The sequence below is a fragment of the Pan paniscus genome, chromosome 16 (genome assembly GCF_029289425.2).
Source record: "Pan paniscus chromosome 16, NHGRI_mPanPan1-v2.0_pri, whole genome shotgun sequence".
Classification (NCBI taxonomy): domain Eukaryota; kingdom Metazoa; phylum Chordata; class Mammalia; order Primates; family Hominidae; genus Pan; species Pan paniscus.
The window spans coordinates 52811415-52835696 of record NC_073265.2 but is presented as its reverse complement, the minus strand read 5'-3'; the positions used below and the strand labels follow the sequence as shown (position 1 = coordinate 52835696).

The window sequence follows — 24282 nt, the reverse complement described above, 5'->3', positions numbered from 1 at the left end:
TTTTGTAAATAAAGTTTCACTGGAACACAGCCATGCCCATTTGTTTACATTATTGTCTGGCTGCTTTTACACTACACCAAACTGAGTCACTGGGGCAGAGACCTTATGTGGTGCAAAGCCTAAAACACAGTAAATCTTCACTTAATATCATGACAGGTTCTTGAAAATTGTGACCTTATGTGAAGCAATGATAAACCACTTTTTTCTCATCAATGTTATAACTAAACGTTAAAGGAAACTATTATTGGAGGACCTGCTGTATGTCATTTTGCTTTAAACTTGCAGTTTCCCAGAACCTACTGATGACATTAAATGAAGACGTACTGTATTTACTCTCTGGCCCCTGTGCCAATTCCTGATGCAATCAGATATTCATAAATCTATATAAAATACACGTTATTCTGTAGAAAAAAATATGAATGCCTATGGACCCCACACTTGGATTTTCTCGAGTACTCAAGGAGCCAGGGTCTCTGTGCACGGCCTCTCCTAGAGTTGTGCAGTGGACAACCTGTGTGGCCATGTGCTTCTTACCAAAGATAATTCCCCTTCCTCTGCCCAGAAGTAGCCATTATCCTGACTTGCTTCTTACCAAAGATAATTCCCCTTCCTCTGCCCAGAAGTAGCCATTATCCTGACTTTTATGTTAATCATTTGTCTTTATAGAACATGTATGTATCTTTAAATAACATATTAAAGTTGGGTAGCAAGCAGAAACCTAGCTGTGTACAGAAAAGCGCTCTTGTCTCTGTACTCAAGTTTCTAGGCCATAGTCAGCCTTTGTGTCCGTGACAGTAGCAGACAGCACCCCTTCAGGGAAAGTTAGTGGAGGCAAGGTGTGGCAGAGGACTAGACAGTCTTGAATATGCCTTTGTTGCCTGATCCTAGTACCTAGAAGGCACATTCCTATGCCTGCCTCCCTACAACTCAATTCTCGCCTCCCTGCAACTCAATTCTCACTTCTTTGAGACTTTCTCAACCTCCAGTGGACAGTTAACCATTCTTTCCTCAATTTCCCACAAATACTACATTGCCAACCTGCTCAACCTGCTATTTTATGTCAATGATGGTTCCTGGGAAAGGATGTATTATATTTTGACATTACATTTCCTGAAGCAAGTCTCAGACATTACAACCAAACTTGCAAATAGAGTGATGCTGTTCTCAGGAGCCTCCCAAGTCCTACATCTCTGGCTACAAAGAAAGAGCACTGACTACACAGCAGACTGGCTGGCTGGCACTAATAATCCCTTCAGACTGATCACTGTGGTGCTTGTTAGCTCTGCAGTTGAAGTCATGGATGCTTTCTTCAGCAAGTATTTGTTACATCATGTAAAAAGCTATGGCCTTGGCGGGGACAGCGGGGGTCATAGGGAGAATAAGAAATAAGGAAAGGAAACACAGAATTTTCCACATTTAAAATCATCATTTGAACACTCAAACTAGAAAAAAGGAGAACTTCAACATGACAAAGGCCATATATGAAAACCCACAGTGAATATCACACTCAATGGTGAAAGACTGAAAGCTTTTCCTCCAAGATCAGGAAGACAAGGATGCTCACTTTTGCCACTTCTGTTCAACATAATATTGGAAGTTTTAGCTAAAGCAATTAGGCAAGAAAAAAGCATCCAAAATGAAAAGGAAAAAGTATAATTATCTCTGCTGACAGATCACATGATCTCATGTAAAACCCTACAGTTAAACAATTAACTACCTGAAAGCTATAAAATGTTGCTGAAAGAAATTTTAAGACATAAAGACATCCTGTATTCATGGATAGGAAGACTCACTATTGATGTCAGTTATTCTATATTGATGTCAACTTCATCTATAGATTCAGTGCAATCTCAAACCAGTAAATTATTTTGTGGATGGTGACAAAATTACTCTAAAGTTTATTATGGAATGGCAAAAGACCAAGAATAGCAAATACAACATTGAAGAAGAACAAAATTGAAAGACATTCACATGCCAAAAAAAAAAAAAAAAAATTCTAGACACAGACTTTTATACCCTCCACAAAAACAAAGTGGATTGAAGGTATAAAACTTTTAGAAGATAACATAGGAAAAAATCCAGATGACCTTGCATTTGACAATGGCTTTTTAGATGCAACACCAAAGGCACAATCCATGAAAGAAGGATTTATAAGTTGGACTTCATTAAAATTAAAAATTTTTGCTCTGCAAAAGATACTGTCAAGGGAATGAAAAGACAGGATACAAAATCAACACACAAAAATTAGCTGCATTTCTATACACTAACAATGTATTCATTGTTAGGTATTTCCAAAAACGAAATTAACATAATTCCATTTATAGTAGCATCAAAAAGAATAAAGTACTTAGGAATACATTTAAGGAGACAAAAGACTTATACCTGAAAACTACAAAACATTGCTGAAAGAAATTTTTAAAGACATCCTGCATTCATAGACTGGAAGACTTGATGTTGTTAACATGATTATTACTACCCAAAGCAACCTACAGATCCAATGCAATTCTTCTCAAAATCCCAATAGAAATTTCTGCAGAAATAGAAAACCCATCCTGAAACTCACATGGACTCTCAAGGAATCCTGAATAGCCAAAACAATTTTGAAAAAGAACAACAAAGTTATAGGACTCATACTTTCAATTTTAAAACTTACTATAAAGGTATAGTAATCAAAACACCATGGCACTGGCATAAGGACAGACATACAGACCAATGAAAAAAACTCTTACTATATAGTCAACTGATTTTTGACAAGAATGACAAGACTACTCAATGGGGAAAGGACAATCTTTTCAAAAGATGGTGCTGGGGAAACTAGGTATCAACATGCAGAAGAATTAAGTTGGACTCTTACACCATATACAAAAATTTAAATAGATCAAAGGTCTTAAACATAAGTCTTAAAACTATAAAACTCTTAGAAGAAAATGTAGGGGAAAAGCTTCATGACATTAGATTTGGCAATGATTTTGATATGACACCCAAAGCACAGGCAACAAAAGAAAAAATAGATAAGCTGAACTTTATCAAAATTAAAAAATTGTGTATTGAGGGATACTATAAAGAGAACCACAGAATGGGAGAAAAATATTTGCAAATCATGTATCTGGATAAGGGATTAATGGCCACAATATATGAAGAACTCCTAAAACTCAGCAACAAACTGATTCAAAAATGGGGAAAGGACTTTAATAGACTTTTCTCCAAAGAGGCACAAATGACCAACAGACACATAAAAAGATGCTCAACATCACAATTACTAGGGAAATGCAAATCAAAACCATAGTGAGATACTACTTCACAGTTACTAGGATGGCTGTTATTTAAAAGACAAAAACAAAAGCAGAAAATAACGTGTTAGCTAGCAAGTGGAGAAATTAAAACCTTTGTACCGGCTGGGTGCGGTGCCTCACACCTGTAATCCCAGCACTTTGGGAGGCTGAGGCGGGTAGATCACGAGGTCAGGAGGATCGAGACCATCGTGGCTAACACAGTGAAACCCCATCTCTACTAAAAATACAAAAAATTAGCCGGGCATGGTGGCAGGTGCCTGTAGTCCCAGCTACTAGGGAGGCTGAGGCAGGAGAATGGCGTGAACCTGGGAGGTGGAGGTTGCAGCGAGCTGAGATCACGCCACTGCACTCCAGCCTGCGCGACAGAGCGAGACTCCATCTCAAAAAAACAAAACAAAACAAAACCGTTGTACCTTGCTGGTGGGAATGTAAAATGGTACAGCCACTGTGGAAAAGTTTGGCAGTACTTCCAGAAGTTAAACAGAATTATGATTCAGCGATTCCACTCTTAGGTATATACCCAAAAGAACTGGAAGCAGGAACTCAGATACTTCTACACCAGTGTTCATAGCAGCATTATTTATAATAGCCAAAAGGTGGGAAAAACCCAAGTGTCGTCAACAGATGAATGGATAAACAGAATGTAGTCTATACATACCAGAGAATATTAAGCCTCAAAAAGGAAGTAAATTCTGAGACATGCTTACAACATGGATGACCCCTGAAAATACACTAAGTTAAGCCAATCACAAAAGGATAAATATAGTATGATTCCACTTATATGAGGTGCCTAGAATAGACAAATTCATAGAGGATACAATAAGAGTTACTGGGAACAAGAGAGGAAAAGTAGTGAGTTACTGTTTAATCGGTACAGAGTTTCTGTTTAGGATGACAAAAATTTTTACAAGTAGTAATGGTTGTATAATATTTTGGGTGTGCTTAATGCCACTGAATTACACACTTAAGACAGTTAAAATGTTACATTTTATTCTATGTATATTTTACCACAATTTTTAAAAAAATTGTTTTAAGAGACAAGGTCTTCTTCCTCTGTCACGCAGGCTGGAGTATAAAATAGCTCACTGCAGCCTCAAACTCCTGGGCTCAAGCAATCCTCCCCAGTAGCTGAGATTACAGGCATGAGCCACACTGTGCCTAGCTCATTTTTTTTAATTGACAATGTCTGCTTGAAACTTTCACAGGCAAAGAAGAAGGCAGGGAGAGTATGACTCTGAAATACTGTCACTCCAGCCTCTCCATCCCATTAGCCAGATGGTTTATGATTCACCAGCAAGACATTGTTGCCCGTGCTACCTAGCCACACAACACTGAGAAGCAGAAATGCCTCAACAGCAGAGAAGCCTTTTTTTCCCCCTATATTTAACCTGTACAGACCCACTTTCTGAAGGGGTCTCCCCGTGTGTGGAAGCATGGGGTCATTCAGAGGGCTACTACTGAGTTGGCAGGTGGTATTCTAAATCTCCTTTAGTAACTGTTTAGAAGCTTTAATTTCAGGAATTTGATACCCTGAGGAGCACTGAGATTACTGAAAGAATCTATCAACATTTCACAGTAACTCATCTGCATTTATGTGAAATGCACATAAGTACTAGACTGCTCTCTTGTTCCTTCTACCTGCCAGGCAAAGCCCCTGCCATCACCCTGCTCCTTTTCTGAAACCAAAGCACCTCTCGCAGCCTTCCTTCCTGTCCTCATCTTCTCTCCAATGCAAAGGAGGTTCTTTATGCCTTCTCCCAACATCTTCCAGCATCTTCTTGCTTTCCAACATTTTCTTCCTCCCTGCCTTTTTGAGTTGCTTAAACTTACAAGGTGACCATGTAGTGGTCTCCCTGCTGATTTATGCACAAGATAATGGAAAGTTAGTCCTTTTCTTCTAAGACCACATGAGATACCAAAAAGGAATAGACATGATCAGGTCAGGCCCATAAGATGATTCATAAAGAGGCAATATAAGCTGAGCCTGGTTTTTCAAACCCTCAGTTTAAAAAATGGTGGCCCTAACTGCCTTGAGAACCCCTCTCTGTTCTCCCTTTTGGTACTGCCTGCCAAGAGGTGGGGACATCCTCAGGATCACAGCCAAAGCAGAAGGTAAGGAGACTGGTGTGCCCAGTAGGGCCTCCTGGGGAGTTCCCCTAAGAAAGTGCTATTATAGTAAACCCTAGTTGGATTAGTAGAGAACAATCTCCACTACCACTGTCATCTCTTCATGGGTTTTAAAAAGTTACCTGAGCATCCCCAGAAACCTAATGCCTATTTGTAATCCTCAGCCTCCCAGAGTGCTGGGATCACAGACATGAGCCACCATACCCGGCCCTAAAAAACAACTTTTAAATCACAGTTTCTAAACATAAAATTTCTGAACTACAGTATGTCTGAATGATAAGCTTATAAGGGATGTATATGTTCCTCTTTTTACTTTTTTGAGCTTTCTCCAAATTCTTCAATAAACATATGTATAAAGAAAACCATTATTAAAACATACAGGCCAGGCATAGTGGCTCACGCCTGTAATCCCAGCACTTTGGGAGGCTGAGGTGGAGGATCATTTGAGCCTAGGAATTCAAGACCAGCCTGGGCAAAAGGGTGAAACCCTGTGTCTACAAAAAATACAAAACACACAAGCATTGCAGCATGTGCCTGTAGTCCCAGCTACTCAGGAGACTGAGGTGGGAGGATCACCTCAGACTAAGAGGTTGAAGCTGCAGTGAGCCATGATCCCACCACTGCACTCTAGCCTGGGCAACAGAGTGAGACCCTGTCTTTTAAAAACAAACATATGGGCCGGGCACAGTGGCTCACACCTGTAATCCCAGCACTTTGGGAGGCTGAGACGGGTGAGGTCAGGAGTTTGAGACCAGACCAATATGGTGAAACCCTGTCTATACCAAAAATGCAAAAGAAAAAAAAAAAGAAAAAAAATTAGCCGGGTGTGGTGGCTGCACACCTGTAGTCCCAGCTACTCAGGAGGCTTAGGCAGAAGAATCGCTTGAACCAGGAGGCAGAGGTTACAGTGAGCCAAGATTGCACCACTGCACTCTAGCCTGGGCAACAGAGCAAGACTCCATCTAAAAACACACACACACACAAACCAACACAAACACACATATAAACACATGGACATATATTTCTTTAAGGGGAAGACTATCTAGATACAACATACCCTTAACATTCACAGATTTGGCAACTGCTATTTTAACTATTTGAAAAGCCTGAATGACCCTGAAATGTACCTCAGTTTAATATTTTGCAGCAGCATGAGTGTGAATTTCACCTCAGAGCTCACATGTGGAAGTGAATTATATGGCCTGTAAAGAGTCTATTAGCAGCCAGGCACGGTGGCTCACGCCTGTCATCCCAGCACTTTGGGAGGCCGAGGCAGGCAGATCACTCGAGGTCAGGAGTCCGAGACCAGCCTGGCCAACATGGTGAACCCCATCTCCATTAAGTACAAAAATTAGCTGGGCATGGTGGCTTGTGCCTGCAATCCCAGCTACTCGGGAGGCTGAGGCAGGAGAATCGCTTGAACCTGGGAAGTGGAGGTTGCAGTGAGCCAAGATTGTGCCACTGCACTCCAGCCTGGGTGACAGAGCAAGACTCCATCTCAAAAAGAGTCTACTAGCTATCCATTGTTCACATTTCAGTAAGGATCTGAGGAAGCTGCTTAATGTTTCATTTGTACTTTACTGCATTTCCTAAAAGAAAAAATATATATAAATATTAAAATAATAAGTATATATGCTTATATAATATATTCATATATATATATATATATATGCACCACTTTCTGAAACTCTTAAGATTCTCAAAGATTTCAGGGCATGTATTTCACAACCGTCAGTCTTCCACATGATATAAACTGTTAAAACAGCATCTCTATGGAAAGCAGGAAATAAAGCTGGTTTGTTGAAGTTAGTTATTAGGTCAACTTTATATACTATATAAATTTAATTTAGCAAAGCAGTAGTTTGAAGTATACATTAAGTTAATATGCATTTTTTACTATCCCCCAAATAGGTATTATAAAGGTGACACACATCGGTTAAAACAAATGAAAAAAATAATTCATAGTTCCATTTCCCTCCTGAATCCCACTTCCCTGAGATAATCACTGTGAACAGCACAGTGTATGCTGTTTAAGAATTTTAACACTCATATAAATGTTTTTTATCTTACACAAATGGAATTATCCCACACACATATTTCCATGGACAGTTTTTTACTACACAATATTTTGTAGCTATGTTTCTATGGCATAGTTACTGGTCAACTTTATCTTTCTTAATTGCCACATAATGCAATTTATTAAACCAGTGCCCTACTGGTGGACATTTAAATTGTTTGATTTTTTTTCAATAACAAAGTGTTTAAAATCTTTTACACATATTATTGTCCACCCTTGTAAGTGAAATTAGTATGTCTAAGGAAATGCCTATTAAAAATGGTGATCACTACCTCCAAAAACAACCATGCCAATTTAGACTTATAACAACAACATGAGTGTCCTCTTCCACTGACATCCATCTTTACCCTTTTCACCAATCTTGTTTTACTTACATTTTCTTGAATATAAGTGAGGATTAACACTTTTTAGATGTTATAATGATCATTTGTATCTTACTCATGTACTCTGCCCAAGTCACCTTTTTCATATATGTCCAAATATTTGTCTCAAGTTTATCATCTCTTTTCCACTTTGTTTATGGTCTTTTACCATTGCTCAATTAAATTTATGAAACGTTTCCCATTATAGGTTCTAGCTTAGAAAGCTCTCCCCTATGACAAGATCATAAAGATGCTTTCCTATAGTGTCCTGTGGTTTTATGTTTCACATTTAAATATTGAAACCTCAAATTAATCAGGGAAAGGATATGAGGCAGGGAGGAAATTAATGTTTTCCCAAATTAATTTTCATTTACACTAACACCATTTATTGCCTAATTTCTTATTCGTCCCACTGATTTGACATTCTTTGGCATATTGTAAATTTGCGTAAATATTTTACATTAGCACCTGCTCTATATTAGTAGTTCTAGGACATTTCCTATCCCATTGCTATGTTTCTACCTTACTTTCATTTTAGAAACTTCTTTAGCTCTTCTTGAGAATTTCTGCTTACAGAGGAATTTTTGAATAAATTAGAATAAATGTAGGGAGTAATTTGGGAGAAAATGGACATTTCTACCATATTGGGTCTTCCCATCCAAGAATATGATGTGGCTCTTTTTATTCAGGCTTTATCTGTCCTTTTATGATGTTTTATTAAAGTATTGCATATTCCTTATTAAATTTATTAAGTACTTTTGAGTTTTTATTGCTACTGTGAATAGATTATTTTGCTACATACAGAAAGCCAGCTGGCTTTTTGCCTGAACTTTTTAGCTCCATGTTTATAATATATTTATCAAAGTATTACTTGTGTTTGATTTTTTAAAAATTGAGGGCTTCTAGAAAAGCAGGTGTCCTCCTGCCTAGTCTCACTCTCCATGGCAATAGTTGTTAATATTTCTTGTAATTTTCCAACTGATTATCCTGAAATGTTCTAGGTATATAATCAGTCTGCCTGCAAATGTTAATAATTTGGTCATTCTAAAATTTATTCTTATTTCTTTTCCTAGTTTATTGCCTTGTTCCTCCAGAAGACATCTGAGCAATATTTCAGTAGGCCTCCTGGCTTATTCCTGGCCTTATTGGAAAATCATCAGTGCTTCACCATTAACTATGATGATCACTGATAGCTTTTAATGAATAACTGTCATCAAGTTAACATTTCTTTTTTTCTTCTTCTTCTTTTTTTTTTTTCTGAGACGGAGTCTTGCTCTGTCGCCCAGGCTAGAGTGCAGTGGCGCCGTCTCGGCTCACTGCAAGCTCTGCCTCCCGGGTTCACACCATTCTCCTGCCTCAGCCTCCCGAGTAGGTGGGACTACAGATGCCTGCCACCATGCCCAGCTAATTTTTTTTGTGTGTGTGTATTTTTAGTAGAGACGGGGTTTCACCGTGTTAGCCAGGATGGTCTCTATCTCCTGACCTCGTGATCCACCCGCCTCGGCCTCCCAAAGTGCTGGGATTACAGGCTTGAGCCACCACGCCCGGCCAAGTTAACATTTCTATTCCTAATAAAAGTTTTTTCTTCTCTTTGTTTTTGAGACAGAGTGTCACTGTGTTGTCCAGGCTGGAGTGCAGTGGCACGATCTCGGCTCACTGCAACCTCCCTCCCCGGTTCAAGCCATTATTCTGCCTTGGCCTCCCAAGGAGCTGGGACTACAGGCACATGCCACCGTACCTGGCTAATTTTTGTATTTTTAGTAGAGATGGGGTTTCTCCATGTTGGCCAGGGCTGGTCTCGAACTCCTAGCCTCAAGTGATCTGCCCATCTTGGCCTCCCAAAGTGCTGGGACTACACTGCACCCACCCCTTTCTTCTCCTTTTAATCAGTAATATATTTGGGATTTTATCAGTATCTATTTGGACTTTTTTTTTTTTTTTTGAGACAGGGTCTCACTCTCTCACCCAGGCCTAGAGTACAGGAGCAGTGCAGGCTCAATGCAGCCTCCAACTCCTGGGCTCAAGTGATCCTCCTTGCCTAAGCCTCCCAAGAAGCTTGGATTATAGCCATATACCACCATGCCCAGTTAATTTTTCTTATTATTTTATTTATTTATTTTGAGACGGAGTCTTGCTCTGTCACCAGGCTGGAGTGCGGTTGCACGATCTCAGCTCACTGCAACCTCTGACTCCCTGGTTCGAGCTATTCTCCTGGGTCAACCTCCCAAATAGCTAGGGTTACAGGTACTCCCCACCACGCCCAGCTAATTTTTGTATTTTTAGTAGAGACGGGGTTTCACCATGTTGGCCAGGATGGTCTCGATCTGACCTCATGATCCGCCTGCCTTGGCCTCCCAAAGTGCTGGGATTACAGGCGTGAGCCACCACGCCCGGCCTTCTTTTTCTTTGTACAGACAGGGTCTCACTATGTTGTCCAGGCTGGTCTCAAACTCCTGGGGTCAAGCAATGCTCCCACCTTAGCCTTCCAAAGTGCTGGGACTACAGGCATAAGCCACTGTGCCTAAGCATTTGGCCTATTAGGGCATTTTGATTTGTTTTCACCTACTTATATTTCTAGTATTAAATCAGTCCTATTTGATCTCTGAATATTATTTTTAGTACACTACTGAGTTGTATTTGCTAATTATTTAGGATTCTTCGATCTATAATATAAGTGAGATCAAACTACATTTTCTTTTTCACGGTATCTTTGTCAGGTTTTAGAACTGGGGTTATTTAATGCCTTTTGCAATATGCATATTTTTAGTTAATTTCAAAAGTTACTTAAGTTATTTAAGATGGGTCTTTCTCACCATCACTTTTCCTTTCTAAAGGAAAACTAAGCTTAACAATTACAAATCCAAAAAGTACACAAGTAGTTCTTGCCAGGTGGACTCAAAGCACGTAGAAGACATACTAGGTAATCACAAGTCTCCATCTCCAGTAAATAAAGAAAGGTGTATCAGTCAACTGAAGTCCATGACATTCTGGATGTCCAAGAAGAGAAGTGCCCTTAATGATAAGGGTGGTCAACAAAAACACAGTGAGGAGGTACCAGACCCTGTCATCGACTTTTTAAAGCCGACAATAAGCTCTTAAATAAAAATCAAGCCTGAGGATTCAAACAAAAGCCAGCTGAGAATACAGGAAACATGTTTCCAGCCAAACCCTAAACTACTTGGGATGTTCTGGGACCCCTGAAGCTAATACCAATCACATCAGATTTCAAGGATTCTGTGCCAAGAAAAATACTCCATGGGATGCAAGGCAGATGCCACTTGCCACTTTTCTTGTTTGGGGAAAAATCAGCCATCTATAAGCTGTGTCATGCACTCTCCTCCTGGATGGGCTCGAGAAGTGAGACTCTGCTTGATATTAAACTATTCTGGGATAAGTCGTAACTGAAATGTTATGAAAGTCAATGAGAACTACATATAGAACCAACTCAGAATGAGGGAAACAACATAGAAAAAAGGAAGGAAGCAAGGAAAGAAGCCTAAACAAACTAGTGTCTCTGAGTCTTCTAGCCAAAGATCATCTGGATTTACTAAGTTTCGTTAAACATCAGAAAGTACTGTTCAGGCTGGGTGCGGTGGCTCATGCCTGTAATCCCAGCACTTTAGGAAGCCAAGGGGTGTGGATCACTTGAGGTTAGGCGTTTAAGACCAGCCTAGCCAACATGGCAAAACCTCGTCTCTACTAAAAATACAAAAATTAGCCAGGTGTGGTGGCATACGCCTGTACTCCCAGCTACTCAGGAGGCTGAGCCAGGAGAATCACTTGAACCTGGGAGGCGGAGGTTATAGTGAGCCAAGATCGTGCCACTGCACTCCAGCCTGGGCAACAGAGCAAGACTCAGTCTCAAAAAAAAAAAAAAAAAAAAAAGTATTGTTCAGATATATATCCATGTATTTATAGCGAGGAACAGTTTTTAAACTAATGTGATTATTACTGTTCTTATTGAAGAGTTTATAAAATGATACAGTTTGAGGCTAATTCCTTTAATTCTGACTTCCACTGTAAATAACCAGATATTCAGATATTTATGATTAAGTTAGCATGTACTCACATGCCCTAGATATAAAGAGAAAATGTGTGACATTTGACAATATCAAGCATACTGTGATATTTTCTTAATCTCAAACAGGCCAAAAACAGTTTTGGAGACACATACTATAGCCATATATTTTGCAGAGAAGTGGAGTGGGGCTTTTTCTTCTGTATTCCTGTTAAGGAGACAATCAACACTGGTTGTGTAGGTAAGGAACAAACTAAGAGCATCTACAAAATGTTTCATATACACAGTTGCTCTGGTTCCTTACTGGAGTGTAGTCTAGTCATCCCACGTATCATCTGACAGATTTCTAGAAACTACCTGAGCAACAGTGCTACAAGTGTCTGAGACCTCTGCTGCTTCTAATAAGCCAAATGCCTCACATTACATAGAATGCCAGTAGCACAGAGAAGCCTAGCCCTTCTCCAACAAAAGTTTTATTTCTACTAGGATAATCTGATCCTAGGGTAGTGCTGTCTAATGCAGGAGCCCCCTACTAGCCACATGTGGTTCCTGAGCACATGTGGTTCAAGTGTGATTAAGCAACAGAATTTTAAATTTTAATTAATTTAATTTTAATAGCTACATGACTCGTGGTTATCATATTGGACAGTGCAGTTTGTTTTGTAAAAAAAAAAAAAAAAAAAAAAACCATCATGACAATTCTCCCTAAAATAGAGAAGAGAAAAGAGAATTACTTTTAGTGAACATACAAATCAGAGTAGAAACTGTTAGCTTCAGTGTAGAGTTTCTGATAAAATACAGACTCGGCCTCTTTCATCTATCCTAGCTTCTTTATATAACTAGCAAGAACAATTAGTCATTTTAATTGTGACCTGTCTGTACACTTATGGTCTAGGATAAAATTTTAAATAAGGTCTTCTGCCTTGATTACAGTAGCTAGTACTCATCAAGCAAAAAATATGTTCAAATCTCCCTAAATACATGTGAATTTTAACAGTCTTAAAAGCAGGGCCTCAGGCTTAAGCAGCAGTTATATCATCCATAGATTTCTCAAACTATTAGGCAACAGAATACGTAATACCATAATTTATAAAACTCTGCTGAGTATTCTTTCTTCCTATAGATGCTAGTGGGATAACCACAGAATAACTTCTGTTTCATTTGGTCAGAAAAACTTTTGCTACAGACCTTCTATTTTAAAGTCAGTATTAAAAAGAAGAAAAAGGTGAGAAATATTTTATGCTTCACACAATATCTTATGGCACACATTCTTATTCAATAACATTTTGGGGAGTAGGAAAAGACATTCAAGTTTGACTTTTGTTAAGTTACAACACAGACTCATTAAAGATATTAATTAAAGATACCACATATAGATGAAGCTTATCAATCTATTCAATTATTTAAAGAAAAAATTTTTTTAGAACATTCAAGTATCTTTACCTCGTAACGAACAAACTGGTCCATTTTCTTGATTCTTAGAGCGCTTACTTCTGAACTGACTTGGAATATCTAATGAAAGGTCTTAAAAGGAGAGAGAGGTAAACAGAGAGCTGTTAAAGGCATATATGTCCATTCAAAATAATTTCACAAACTGATGTATTTCTAGATTTCTCTTTACACTTATTTTTTGAAGGAAACATTAAATTTATTTTAATAAAATATTATATATCCACATGCCACATGTATCTTACCTAGGAATGGATCAAACTTTCTAGATTCTGTCCCACATATGAGGCAGTTAACCTCATTTTGGAGAATGCCTCCGAATATAGCCGTGACAACAGTAGATGCTCCATTTCTAAACAAAATCACCACATAGGAAAATATCTCAGTAAGAAGCCATCTCTTTGACATTTAAAAAACTACAAATATTTGTTAAAGCCCCTACAGATGACTGCCTTTGAGGGAATATTTAAGTCATTTATTTCTAAGTTAAAAAACAGTATAAAAATTTCAAAACCATACAGACACATACTAAATAAAAGGTTTAAGCTACACTGGCCTCCCCCAATGCCCTCATCCAATCCCACTACTTTCCCCAAGAGTAACTAACACTGGCCATTTGCTATCATAACACAGATCACATGCATGACTCTGCACAGGGCAACATGACTCCTTCCATTTCCTCCCCAAGTTAGGCCTCAAAAGGATGAAACTGCCTTGTACTGGAATCTTTGCAAGGCCTCTTACATTACAGGGAACTCTCACAATTACTTGACTTTGAACATCCTTGATCTGAGATAGTTTTAGAGTTTTTATACAGCCATCTGTCAGATTTGGGGAAAGGGAAGTAAAGGAATTTAATACAGATTTAGTAATTACTGCTGGAAGTAAGACTTCACAATTGAAAATTCTGGATATTACTGCGGAAAACACTTTTTAAAAAGCTCACTTAATACTGCAAATAATTTCCTTGTGGAGATGAAGAATATACTGTTTTAAGAACAATTTTCAAAACCACCTGCCCTAATGTTATTTAACCTTTTTATGCCTCTGCTCCATCAGATATAAAACAGGAATACAGGAAGAGTACCCACCACAGAGGCCCAGTGTGTAGATGAGAGAGTTGTGTATGTGAAGTGCTTTTAGAAGAGCACTTACCAAAAATAAAGCACTTAAAGTGTTTGCCACTATTTTATTAGTATGAAGTCAGATTACACCTGCTTCTTACTTTTATGTTTTTCCCTAAGTGTGTATCTTAAACAGGTACCTCATTCTTCCTGACAGCCCCACTGTGTGTCAGAGTATGGACATACAATGGAAGCAAGAACTACTGAGAAAGCATACCAGTGAGACCAGGAGTAGTAGGCACTTATAATAGCACTTACTACACGCAGGCTCCATTCCAAGCACATTCTTTCCATCTATTCAATCAATTAATCTTCACAACACACCTGTAAAGTAGCTACTGTTAGCCCCATGTTGTAGATGAGGACGCTGAGGTTAAGTTAGTCCAAGGTCATACTGCTGGTCTGGCCTGAATATCTGTTCTTAACACAGCTCTTTCAATTGTTTGCTATCATTAATAGTACTACATGAACACTTGCCTATTAGCCTTCGTGCACTTACAGAGTTACTTGAGCCAATACACGCTCTTTTTTGCTAATAGCAATATAAGGTAGTTTCTGTCACTTGAATCAATTACTCCTAAACACTGAAGTGTATTTTCTAGGCCACTTTAAGTTAAACCTACTGCAATGATGACAAAACCTACTCAAGCAATTCTATTTGAAAAGTCTGATTCCTTTTCTAGGAAAAGGCTTCCTTCCTTTACTGACAAAATAAATAGGCTGTAACTTTATTATTACTTTTTAAAGTATTGTTTGTAAGACATATTGTCTTAAATTTTTTTTTTAAAAGATGGCATTGGGGAAGAAGGATTGGGAGTTGTAAGACCTAGTGGCCATTTCAGGTTTAGGTTTAATATCTGTGTCACTAAAAAAGGACATAGCAAAAAAAAAAAAAAACCCTGCTGAAAATGAAGGGACTCTAACTGACCCTTTCATGCTGATGTTCACATACAAGGTTGCCTTTAATTAAAATGGAAACTGCTTCATTAAGAATTACATTTAGACTCAATGTAGTTCTTCCTTGTAATCACTTCCTCTGAGAAATGGATACTAATCAAGATTTTAGCTGCCTGACATGTTTAATATTAAGTTTCATATATACCATGACTTAATATTAAAAATGAGTTTCATTTATTATAACCACAACTGTTTAAATATTGAATACTTATTGGATAGGCTCTTATGATTCTAGGGTCCTTTAGCTGGCACTAATGATTTCCTATGTGCTATAAAGATCACATCTGCCACTTATTTCTTCCATACCACCATCCTCACCTTCACCTTCAGTAGGGGTAGGTGTGTGTGTGCACAAGTCAACAAAGACATTGCACAAGATACCTTTTTCTAGTTGTAGCAAATATTCTTAGATCCTGAAATGGCTTTTCCAATGTACTGAAGGAAATCTGAATTTTTAATATTTGATAATGTTTGGTTTCTGTCCCTAACTCAGTAATGAAACTTGCAATTCCTAATCTTTAAAATGTCATGAAAAGGGATAGATTAATCCTGAAAACTCATGAGGCACTAAAAGAACATTCTATGAGTATTACACAGTGTGATTCCACAGGGTGCCCAGGCATCATGTAAAATCATAAAGACATATACCCTCTCTCACCTCACACAGCCTATCCATGATAGTGCCCAGTTCAATATCCTTTGTGGATGAATATGCCATGATAAAATACAAAACAGAATTTTTCATTTAATACTTTTAAATTTGGTGCTAGCAGGAAGAACAATTCTCCCAGGTCACAGGTCCTTCCCTTTCTATATTGGATTCTAATTGGAATCACAGCTACTAGGACCTAGAGGGACAATCATTTTGAGAAGTATGGCAATTCACATTGGTTGCCCTTTTCTAACACTGCTTGGTTAGCTATAAGCCTGTTTTGCCATTAAAAAGAAGTAGTCCTACCACATCCGATTTATGGACTGCCAGGCAATACAACGACACCTATATGTTACTTACTGTTTTCTCTCTGTTTGGGGGGAGTTTGTCTTCTTGTAAATCTCTCCCATGTAGCTCAATACTGATGAAACTTTTCAAAACATTTGAACAAAGGAGGCTGCAACTGACCAAAATCCAGGCTAAAATAACAGTAAATCTTCCCTTCTTCAAGCAAAATAAGTGTCCTGATCTCAGTGTATACTTGGGGGCTGCTAGTACATGGGAAAGCAATCCAAAAGCTTTGTTTTATTCATATTGAGAGGCAAGAAAAACTTCTGAGAACTTACAAATGCCTCGATTTCATTAAAGAACAGATAAACTTTAGGAAAGTTCAAGTCCATAATGAAGCTTTAGGAAAGTTCACATTCAAAATGTTTTAAGCTTTTGTTTTTAGTGAACAAATATTATTTTGGTATATGAAAATTAAGTCTCCTGCCTATCATTCAGTATATTTGGAGGAAATCTTCTAAATGCTGAACTGTACAAATATTTTCTATTTTTTCAAAATTTAAAATAATCTATACCAATTAATCACAGTCAGAACTAAATCAGGATGCAAATACAAGATGCCTCTGGTCTAGAAGCAAGAGGTATGTGCTAGTTCACTGGGTCACAAAGTTCAAGGGCACGAAAAGTTCCAGCAAATGTCCAAGAAACCCCTCTACCTTCCGTTATAAATCTAACACACAGTTAACACCAAAAGAAATGTCTGAGGCCCTCCTAAAAAACAGAAGGCAACTAAATCTTACATGCAACACTTGTTACTTGCAGACAGAGTAGAATTCTCCTGCAGAATTGCCGAGCGGGAAACACCGTTGAAACCGCCCTGAAGTTCCAAGTGTAGGTGGTCCAAAAGGTAGCGCATGAATTCATGGGCGTCCTGCTGTTGATAGCCCCTAAAGCAAACAAACAGTCACTTATAAGGCCAGGTGGAGGGCTCTTTGTGCCCAGCCACACCAGCAAGAGGCCAAGGCGTGGGAAAGGACGGCAGCCCCGTGCTCACGAGCACAGCCAGGCTTCCTCACCTTCATGCCCAAAAGCTCCACAGGTGACAGAATTTCTCTTCAAGAATGAATTCTACTGTTTAAGATAGGTTTGAAAACCAAAAAATATTGGAGCTAATTGGATTTGCAATGATCTCCTCACTTCAGATGTGAGGAAATTGTGGAGGTGGGGGGGTGGTATGTGACTTCCCCAAAGTCCTACAGCAAGAGAGTAACAGAGATGGGACTACACCTTTGTTTCCTGGTGGACTCTGACTCTTCTCCCTGCCCACATAACCTCTCTAGAAGATGCTCCAATGTCATAGCTTGACCTCTTACCCTCACTAGAAAACCAGGTGTGAACCACTACTATAAGAAAGGGGAATTTAAAATTATTAATGACTCCTTAGATTGAAAGATACTAATTTTTAAACACTGCCTGAAAGGAAGAAAAACTTTACTGAAAGAGTTAAATACTTTTTAAAAATGCATTGGCTCATATACAGTTATGCTCTATCCTAAAACTTGAATTTATATAACAACATATTCTGAGGTTACTTCTTACAGTATAGTCAGACAGGAAACTATATGAAATTCTTATATGAATATATAGATCAATGACAGTGAACAGGAACGAAGGCGGACAAAATGAAACTGGAACAGGTGGAAGGTCTGGGAAGTTACTTGGATGAAATAAAGAAAGCATTGCTATATAAAGTACTTTTATAAAACTAAAATAAAAAAAACTTCTGTCTGCATTTTGCCAGCATGGAAGGTCTCTTTAATTAATCTAAATCATTAAGTTTTTCTGGTGTCGTCTTAAGATTCAAAACTCCCACTACTCTTCCAGGCAACGGTTCCATAAAATTTCTTCCAACCAGAGTTTCTGTCAGTATATATTTTCCCCTTTTCCTGGAAATTATAAATTATGAAAACAATCTCCCTAACCAATGGAACTTTGGAACTTAAAGTCAGAAGTTACTCTGGCATTTCACTGTAGCTTTTTCTAAACTAGCTGGCAACTAAATATCAATATATGTGTTCAAGTATTTCTTCTAAGGCTCATCAATAAAAATGTTAAAATTCAGCCAAAAGCATTCAAAGTTGGTAGTTCCTTTGTATATCTAAGGAGGTACCTTAAACTTATTTAATACAATATCCATGATTTTCATGACTCAAAGGTAAGATTAGTAGTTTTAGTATCTGAAATTCTATCACTTACAAAAAAATTTCATTCTCTCCCCAAAATAACCTAATATCTAAGTCATTTTCCTAAAATGTATCATGAAAACCAGCACCTTATAGCTATACCAATTTGCATTTTCATCAAGTCAACACAAGCCCATCCCATTTTTAAAAACAATGTGCCTCGTGTACATTAATGTATGTGTCCAACCATACCGTGATTTTCTTATATCAAAATGCATTATTTTCTATGTTTCCTATACCATTACAAACACATCTTCTTTAAACTACATGAGATCACGGAACACTCAGCTATTCTATAAAGGTAGGTTATGAGTCTATTTCAACTTGTGAAATTTACCAGGGAACACTCCCTGCTGCTCAGACTGGAACTTTTTCTAATTCTTACTAAACAGACATTTACAATTCTCTTTCTAAACATTTAAATGTATAACTTCATTGACTTATCTGAAAGCCTTAATATTTTATTTAGCATATTAAATTCAACAAATTTCAGTTATCTTTTCAATCATTTCCTAGTTGTATGACTGGGCTTCAGAATTGACTGTGTAGTCAACTTCAGTTTCTCTTGTTTTATAATCATGTTAAAGGAAACAGTCCTCACATTTGGGTGCTGTGTTTATGTTTTGTATACATATTTCAGCAATGTCACCCAAACAGCTGTTTGAGAATTAGTGAGGAAATGCATTTATGAAGACCTAGTGTCCCTGTGACAGACCAGAAGTACAGGAGAAAAGAAAACAGAGGCAAATAACTGGCTCCAATTTTTTTTTTTTTTTTTTTTTTTTTAGATGGAGTCTCGCTCTGTCGTCAGGCTGGAGTGCAACGGTGCTATCTTGGCTCACTGCAACCTCCGACTCCCTGGTTCAAGGGATTCTCCTGCCTCACTCAGCTCCAGAGTAGCTGGGATTACAGGCACGTGCCACCACGCCCAGCTAATTTTTGTATTTTTGGTAGAGGCGGGGTTTCACCATGTTGACCAGGATGGTCTCGATCTCCTGACTCGTGATCCGCCCGCCTCGGCCTCCCAAAGTGCTGGGATTACAGGCGTGAGCCACCATACCCAGCCAACTGTGGCTCCAATTTTAACACTGTTCCTTCTCTCATTTGTCACATCAGACAAACATTACCCCCTTCTCCTAAATCTGTCATGAGGATGCTGTGAGAAATCACTGGGGGAGAGAGCACACTGCAAACACAGAAAGCCTAGAAGGTCTTGAACCATCCATTCCGAACACCGCTGAAGCACAGTGTACAGGAACACGCGGCAACTGTCTCTTCACAAGGTTTTGGCACAATGACTACAAACCAAATTTCCCCAAATCTTAAAGACAAATAAATGTTCCAATAAAAAATGATCAAGCTGGGTGTGGTGGCTCACGCCTGTAATCCCAGCACTTTGGGAGGCTGAGGCAGAAGGATCACCTGAGGTCAGGAGTTTGAGACCAGCCTGGCCAACATGGCAAAATCCCATCTACCAAAAAATACAAAAATTCGGCCGGGCACGGTGGCTCACGCCTGTAATCCCAGCACTTTCGGAGGCTGAGGCGGGCAGATCATGAGGTCAGGAGATCGAGACCATCCTGGCTAACACGGTGAAACCCCGTCTCCACTAAAAATACAAAAAATTAGCCGGGCGTGGTTGCAGGCGCCTGTAGTCCCAGCTACTCGGGAGGCTGAGGCAGGAGAATGGTGTGAACCTGGGAGGTGGAGCTTGCAGTGAGCCGAGATCGTGCCACTGCACTCCAGCCTGGGCAACAGAGCGAGACTGTCTCAAAAAAAATCAAATAAAATGTTAGTTTGCACCTGCTTGAGTGTGAAAAGCAGACGTTCCAAATAATGAAATTAACATCCCAGAATATAGGCACATAGAAGGACTCATGTGTTCCCACCACATACTTAACTATGACATGCCTGCACATTACTATTTTCTGTGTCTTGGCAGTGCCAGTATATAATCTGTATATATTGTATGTAGAAAGAGATATACATATGTATAATCTAAAATACCTAAGATATGTTAGAATTTTAGGTTCTGCTCATATTTAAAATATCCTTGACATTAAAAAAAGAATTCTAAAGTTGTTGTTTTGGCCAAAATATCTGCAAAACGAAAATAAGTTAAATGTATTCCTACTCAGTATTTGGCAACAATCATGACTGAGTTTCCTCAAAACAAAAACACCAGAAAACAAAACTGACAAGAATGAATTAGTGTTTACAAACACACAAATACAATAGCAAAATTCTTGGCTACAATGAAAATGGTTTAAATATCAAATATCAATAGCATAGTATTTTAAAATCTTTTCACAAATATCCCAAAAAGACTATTGTTAAATAAAACTTTAATTAAAGTATCACACGTGGCCAGGCACAGTGGGTCACAACTGTAATCCCAGCACTTTGGGAGGCCAAGACGGGTGGATCACGAGGTCAGGAGTTTGAGACCAGCCTAGCCAACATAGTGAAACCCCGTCTCTATTAAAAATACAAAAAAATTAGCCAGGTATGGTGGCACGCACCTGTAGTCCCAGCTACTTGAGAGGCTGAGGCAGGAGAATCACTTGAACCCAGGAAGCAGAGGATCCTGCAGTGAGCCCAGATCATGCCACTGCACTCCAGTCTCGGCTACAAAGCGAGACTCAAATAAAAAATAAAATTAAAAAAAAAAAAGCATCACAGGCAAAGATCTATTTTTTGTCTACAAAAATCCTTTACATTGTCTATAAACCTGAGAAGAGCAAGCAAATATAAGAATTATGTGCCAATGATTATTTACCCATCATTTTAAACATTAATTATAACAAGAACTGATTTAAAAAAATAAAGTTCCATCTTGGGAAGTCAAGACAAATATATTAAATCAGGTTGTACAGAAAGACCTGATTTGAATCATCAAGAGACTTTCCTGAAGAGTGTTAGCTTTAACCGGGATCCTAGACAAAGAGATAGGGACCACAAGGCAAATCCTGTGGGCAGAAGCACATGACATACAGAGACAGCAAAGCAGCAAGACAGAGCTCTGTTAAGAAAAGCAAGGAGTGACAAAGGCTAGCAGAAAAGACTATCAAAATTACAGAAGCACATTTCCTTGAGCCTGGCACTTTCTCTCTTAGATACCTGCACATGTATGTAAAAGACTACTCACTGCATCACTGTTTAGAACAGCAAAGACTAGAAACAGTCCATAAAGCCACTGGGAGGGGACTTGGACACAAATTATGATACAACTGTAAAATGGTCTGAGGAAGCTACTTGTATACTAATATGAATCATCTCAAAGTGGGGAAAAAAAGATGATACATCACCAATTACATTAAAAATGACATGAACACACACACACACTTGTCTGTATATGCACACAGAATATCTGAAAGGATACACAAAACTCTAGTAACTATGGTTGCTTCCAGAAAACAGAATGAATGGCTAGGGAACAGAATAAAACATTCACTGCATATTCTTTTGTTACCTTTTGAATTTTGAACCACATATGTTTTTGCCTATTTAAGAAAATACACTTTAAAGTATTTTTATGAAAAGCAAAAGGATAGAAAGAGCTGAACATACTAAGAAATCATAAGAAGTGTGGTAAGTACATATGTATGTTGGAAAAGGTCAAAACTTCAAGAAAATTTTCCCTGCTAGGTAACTGGCTTTTAGTTTCAGTGGGGGGAAAAAAGAAAGAATAGGCTTAATGATTTCTCTATCCAAAGCTGCTGATTACATTGAGGGTGTGTGTGTTCTGGGGGTGTGTGTATGTATATATATTTGTGTATTTAATAGATGAAAGATGTTTCTACTTCTACATGCATGTTTGTATTTCAGAGTCCTCATATTTCATCCCAAAGGATCAAGTTCTCTAGACACTGTCTGTCATGTGTTAATCAAGGAAAATGGGCTTTTTAAACCTAAAAAAAATTCCTTCGGGATTATAAATAAACATAAATCAAGATTCATGCACTTACACACAGGCATGTTATAAGAATCTTACCTGCATACCTCACAGGGTAAGAGCTGTAAAAAGCAAGCCCCACCTCCCTGCCTCACACCTGGGCATTGTGCATTGACCCTGCACTAAAGCTTTATCCATGATATAATCTCAAGATCTAGATCTGACCAAGAGAAAAACTGTTCTTTGATTACATAAAAATGGGGAACAATCTCAATTACTGCAGAACTAAGAGCAAGCCCAGCTAAGAATACAAAAGCACCCTATTCTCATCAGCCATTCAAGAAATTTAAGAGTTCATGTATGATCTGAAATCTTCCCCAGAGACCCCACATGCTACATTCGTCAGCCTGGTTACCTTATTCCTTCATCAGTAGGAATATTCCAATGTGGAAATTAAACAGCTAAAAACTACATCATGCTCACAGTTGGGCTACAGAAGCTAGAAAGGACAGAGATGTGGAAAGATTTACAGGAAAAGCAGATTTCTACTGTATAAAATATGATAATGTTTCTAAGCTTTCAAGAATGAGGGATCTTGGTCACCATGGGGATCAAGGAAAACAGTATCAAATTAGTTAATGGGCCTTGTTCAAGGTATGTGGGCAAATCATTGTCAACACATCTATTATTAGCCAACTCCACAAACACCTGGACTCTAATTTTGGTCATTACCCCACTAGATGTATAAACTTAAACAAGTCACTTCTCCTCTCTGTCTCAGTTTTGTCTCCTCTAAAATGGGGGCAATATTTCCTGCTTGGCTGGAATTTTGTTCTTGCTTGTTTTTTAATGAAGACCAGATAAAAAATACCCAGTGGGTGGCACACAGTAGGCATTCAATAAATGTAAACTATTATTATATAATAATAAAACACAAAGACTAAACTTCTATCAAGAGTCTACTAGGTGATTTATGTTAGAAATTTTTTTATTAGGTCCAGACCTGGGCAGTGGTAACTTAACTGTCATTCCTGCCTTTCCTTCTTAAAGTCAAGACATTCTCAAATTCTTATGTTTTTCCTGACAGGAGATTTAAATAGTATGATACATAAAAGGAGTTTCTTTCAAAACCAAGACTAGGGTTAACACTAGTTACTCATGTCAGATCCTCAAGACTAGACTTTTTAGCAACAATTTAAAGTCCTTTGAAGTTAATTACCTTTTAAATATTTATCTATATTAACTACATCTTTTTAGGCAATAGGGCAAGATAGATGGCTAAGTTTACTACAGCATGAATTTTTTTTAAAGAAAAGTAGAAGGGATGTATATTAGGTGCCAAAATCATAACTAGTAAGAACCATGACTTGCTTCAGAAGGGTAAAATCGGCAGAAGGTGGCCAAGGCTGCTGTCAAACACCTGCAGTGCCTCAAAGCTGCTATCACCCGAATCCCTACAGGGATGACAGACCTACGAGAAGAGGCAGGATTCCTCTGACAGCTAGGTGTACAGCAGAGGTGTATTTTGCTCAAGTGAGGCGAGACAGAAAGCATGGGCACCACAGCAGCTCTCTGGCCACACCGGGATGTGGCACAGCTGCCTTCTGGAGAGTGCATCCCAGGCGCTTGACCACAGCCTTCCCAGAGCTGCCGAACTCAGCTCCGAACAGTTCATACAACACCATGCACTTCTACTGATCTTATTAATTTTTTTAGCTGGAATAACAAGACAGTGTGTGATGGTAATTATTCTACATTGTGAAAGAATTAAGGAAATTTTGTCCAGTATGTTTTCCT

The 24282-nt window shown here is 38.5% G+C and overlaps 1 protein-coding gene and 1 long non-coding RNA gene across 7 annotated transcripts in view; one reads left to right on the top strand and one right to left on the bottom strand.

The window, feature by feature from the left end:
* Positions 1 to 24282, bottom strand: part of USP3 (ubiquitin specific peptidase 3) — an 86851-nt gene that overhangs the window by 3726 nt on the left and 58843 nt on the right. For all 6 annotated transcript variants that reach the window (XM_034938893.3, XM_034938894.3, XM_034938896.3 and 3 more), the window contains 3 exons: positions 17148 to 17294; positions 13572 to 13678; positions 13321 to 13401 (listed from right to left, as the gene is read on the bottom strand). In XM_034938893.3, coding sequence (XP_034794784.1) covers positions 13321 to 13401; positions 13572 to 13678; positions 17148 to 17294 — 335 coding nt within the window. The remainder of the gene's footprint in view (positions 1 to 13320; positions 13402 to 13571; positions 13679 to 17147; positions 17295 to 24282) is intronic.
* LOC117976040 (uncharacterized) overlaps positions 1 to 24282 on the top strand; it is a 46291-nt gene that overhangs the window by 1110 nt on the left and 20899 nt on the right. The gene's annotated exons all lie outside the window — the stretch shown is intronic.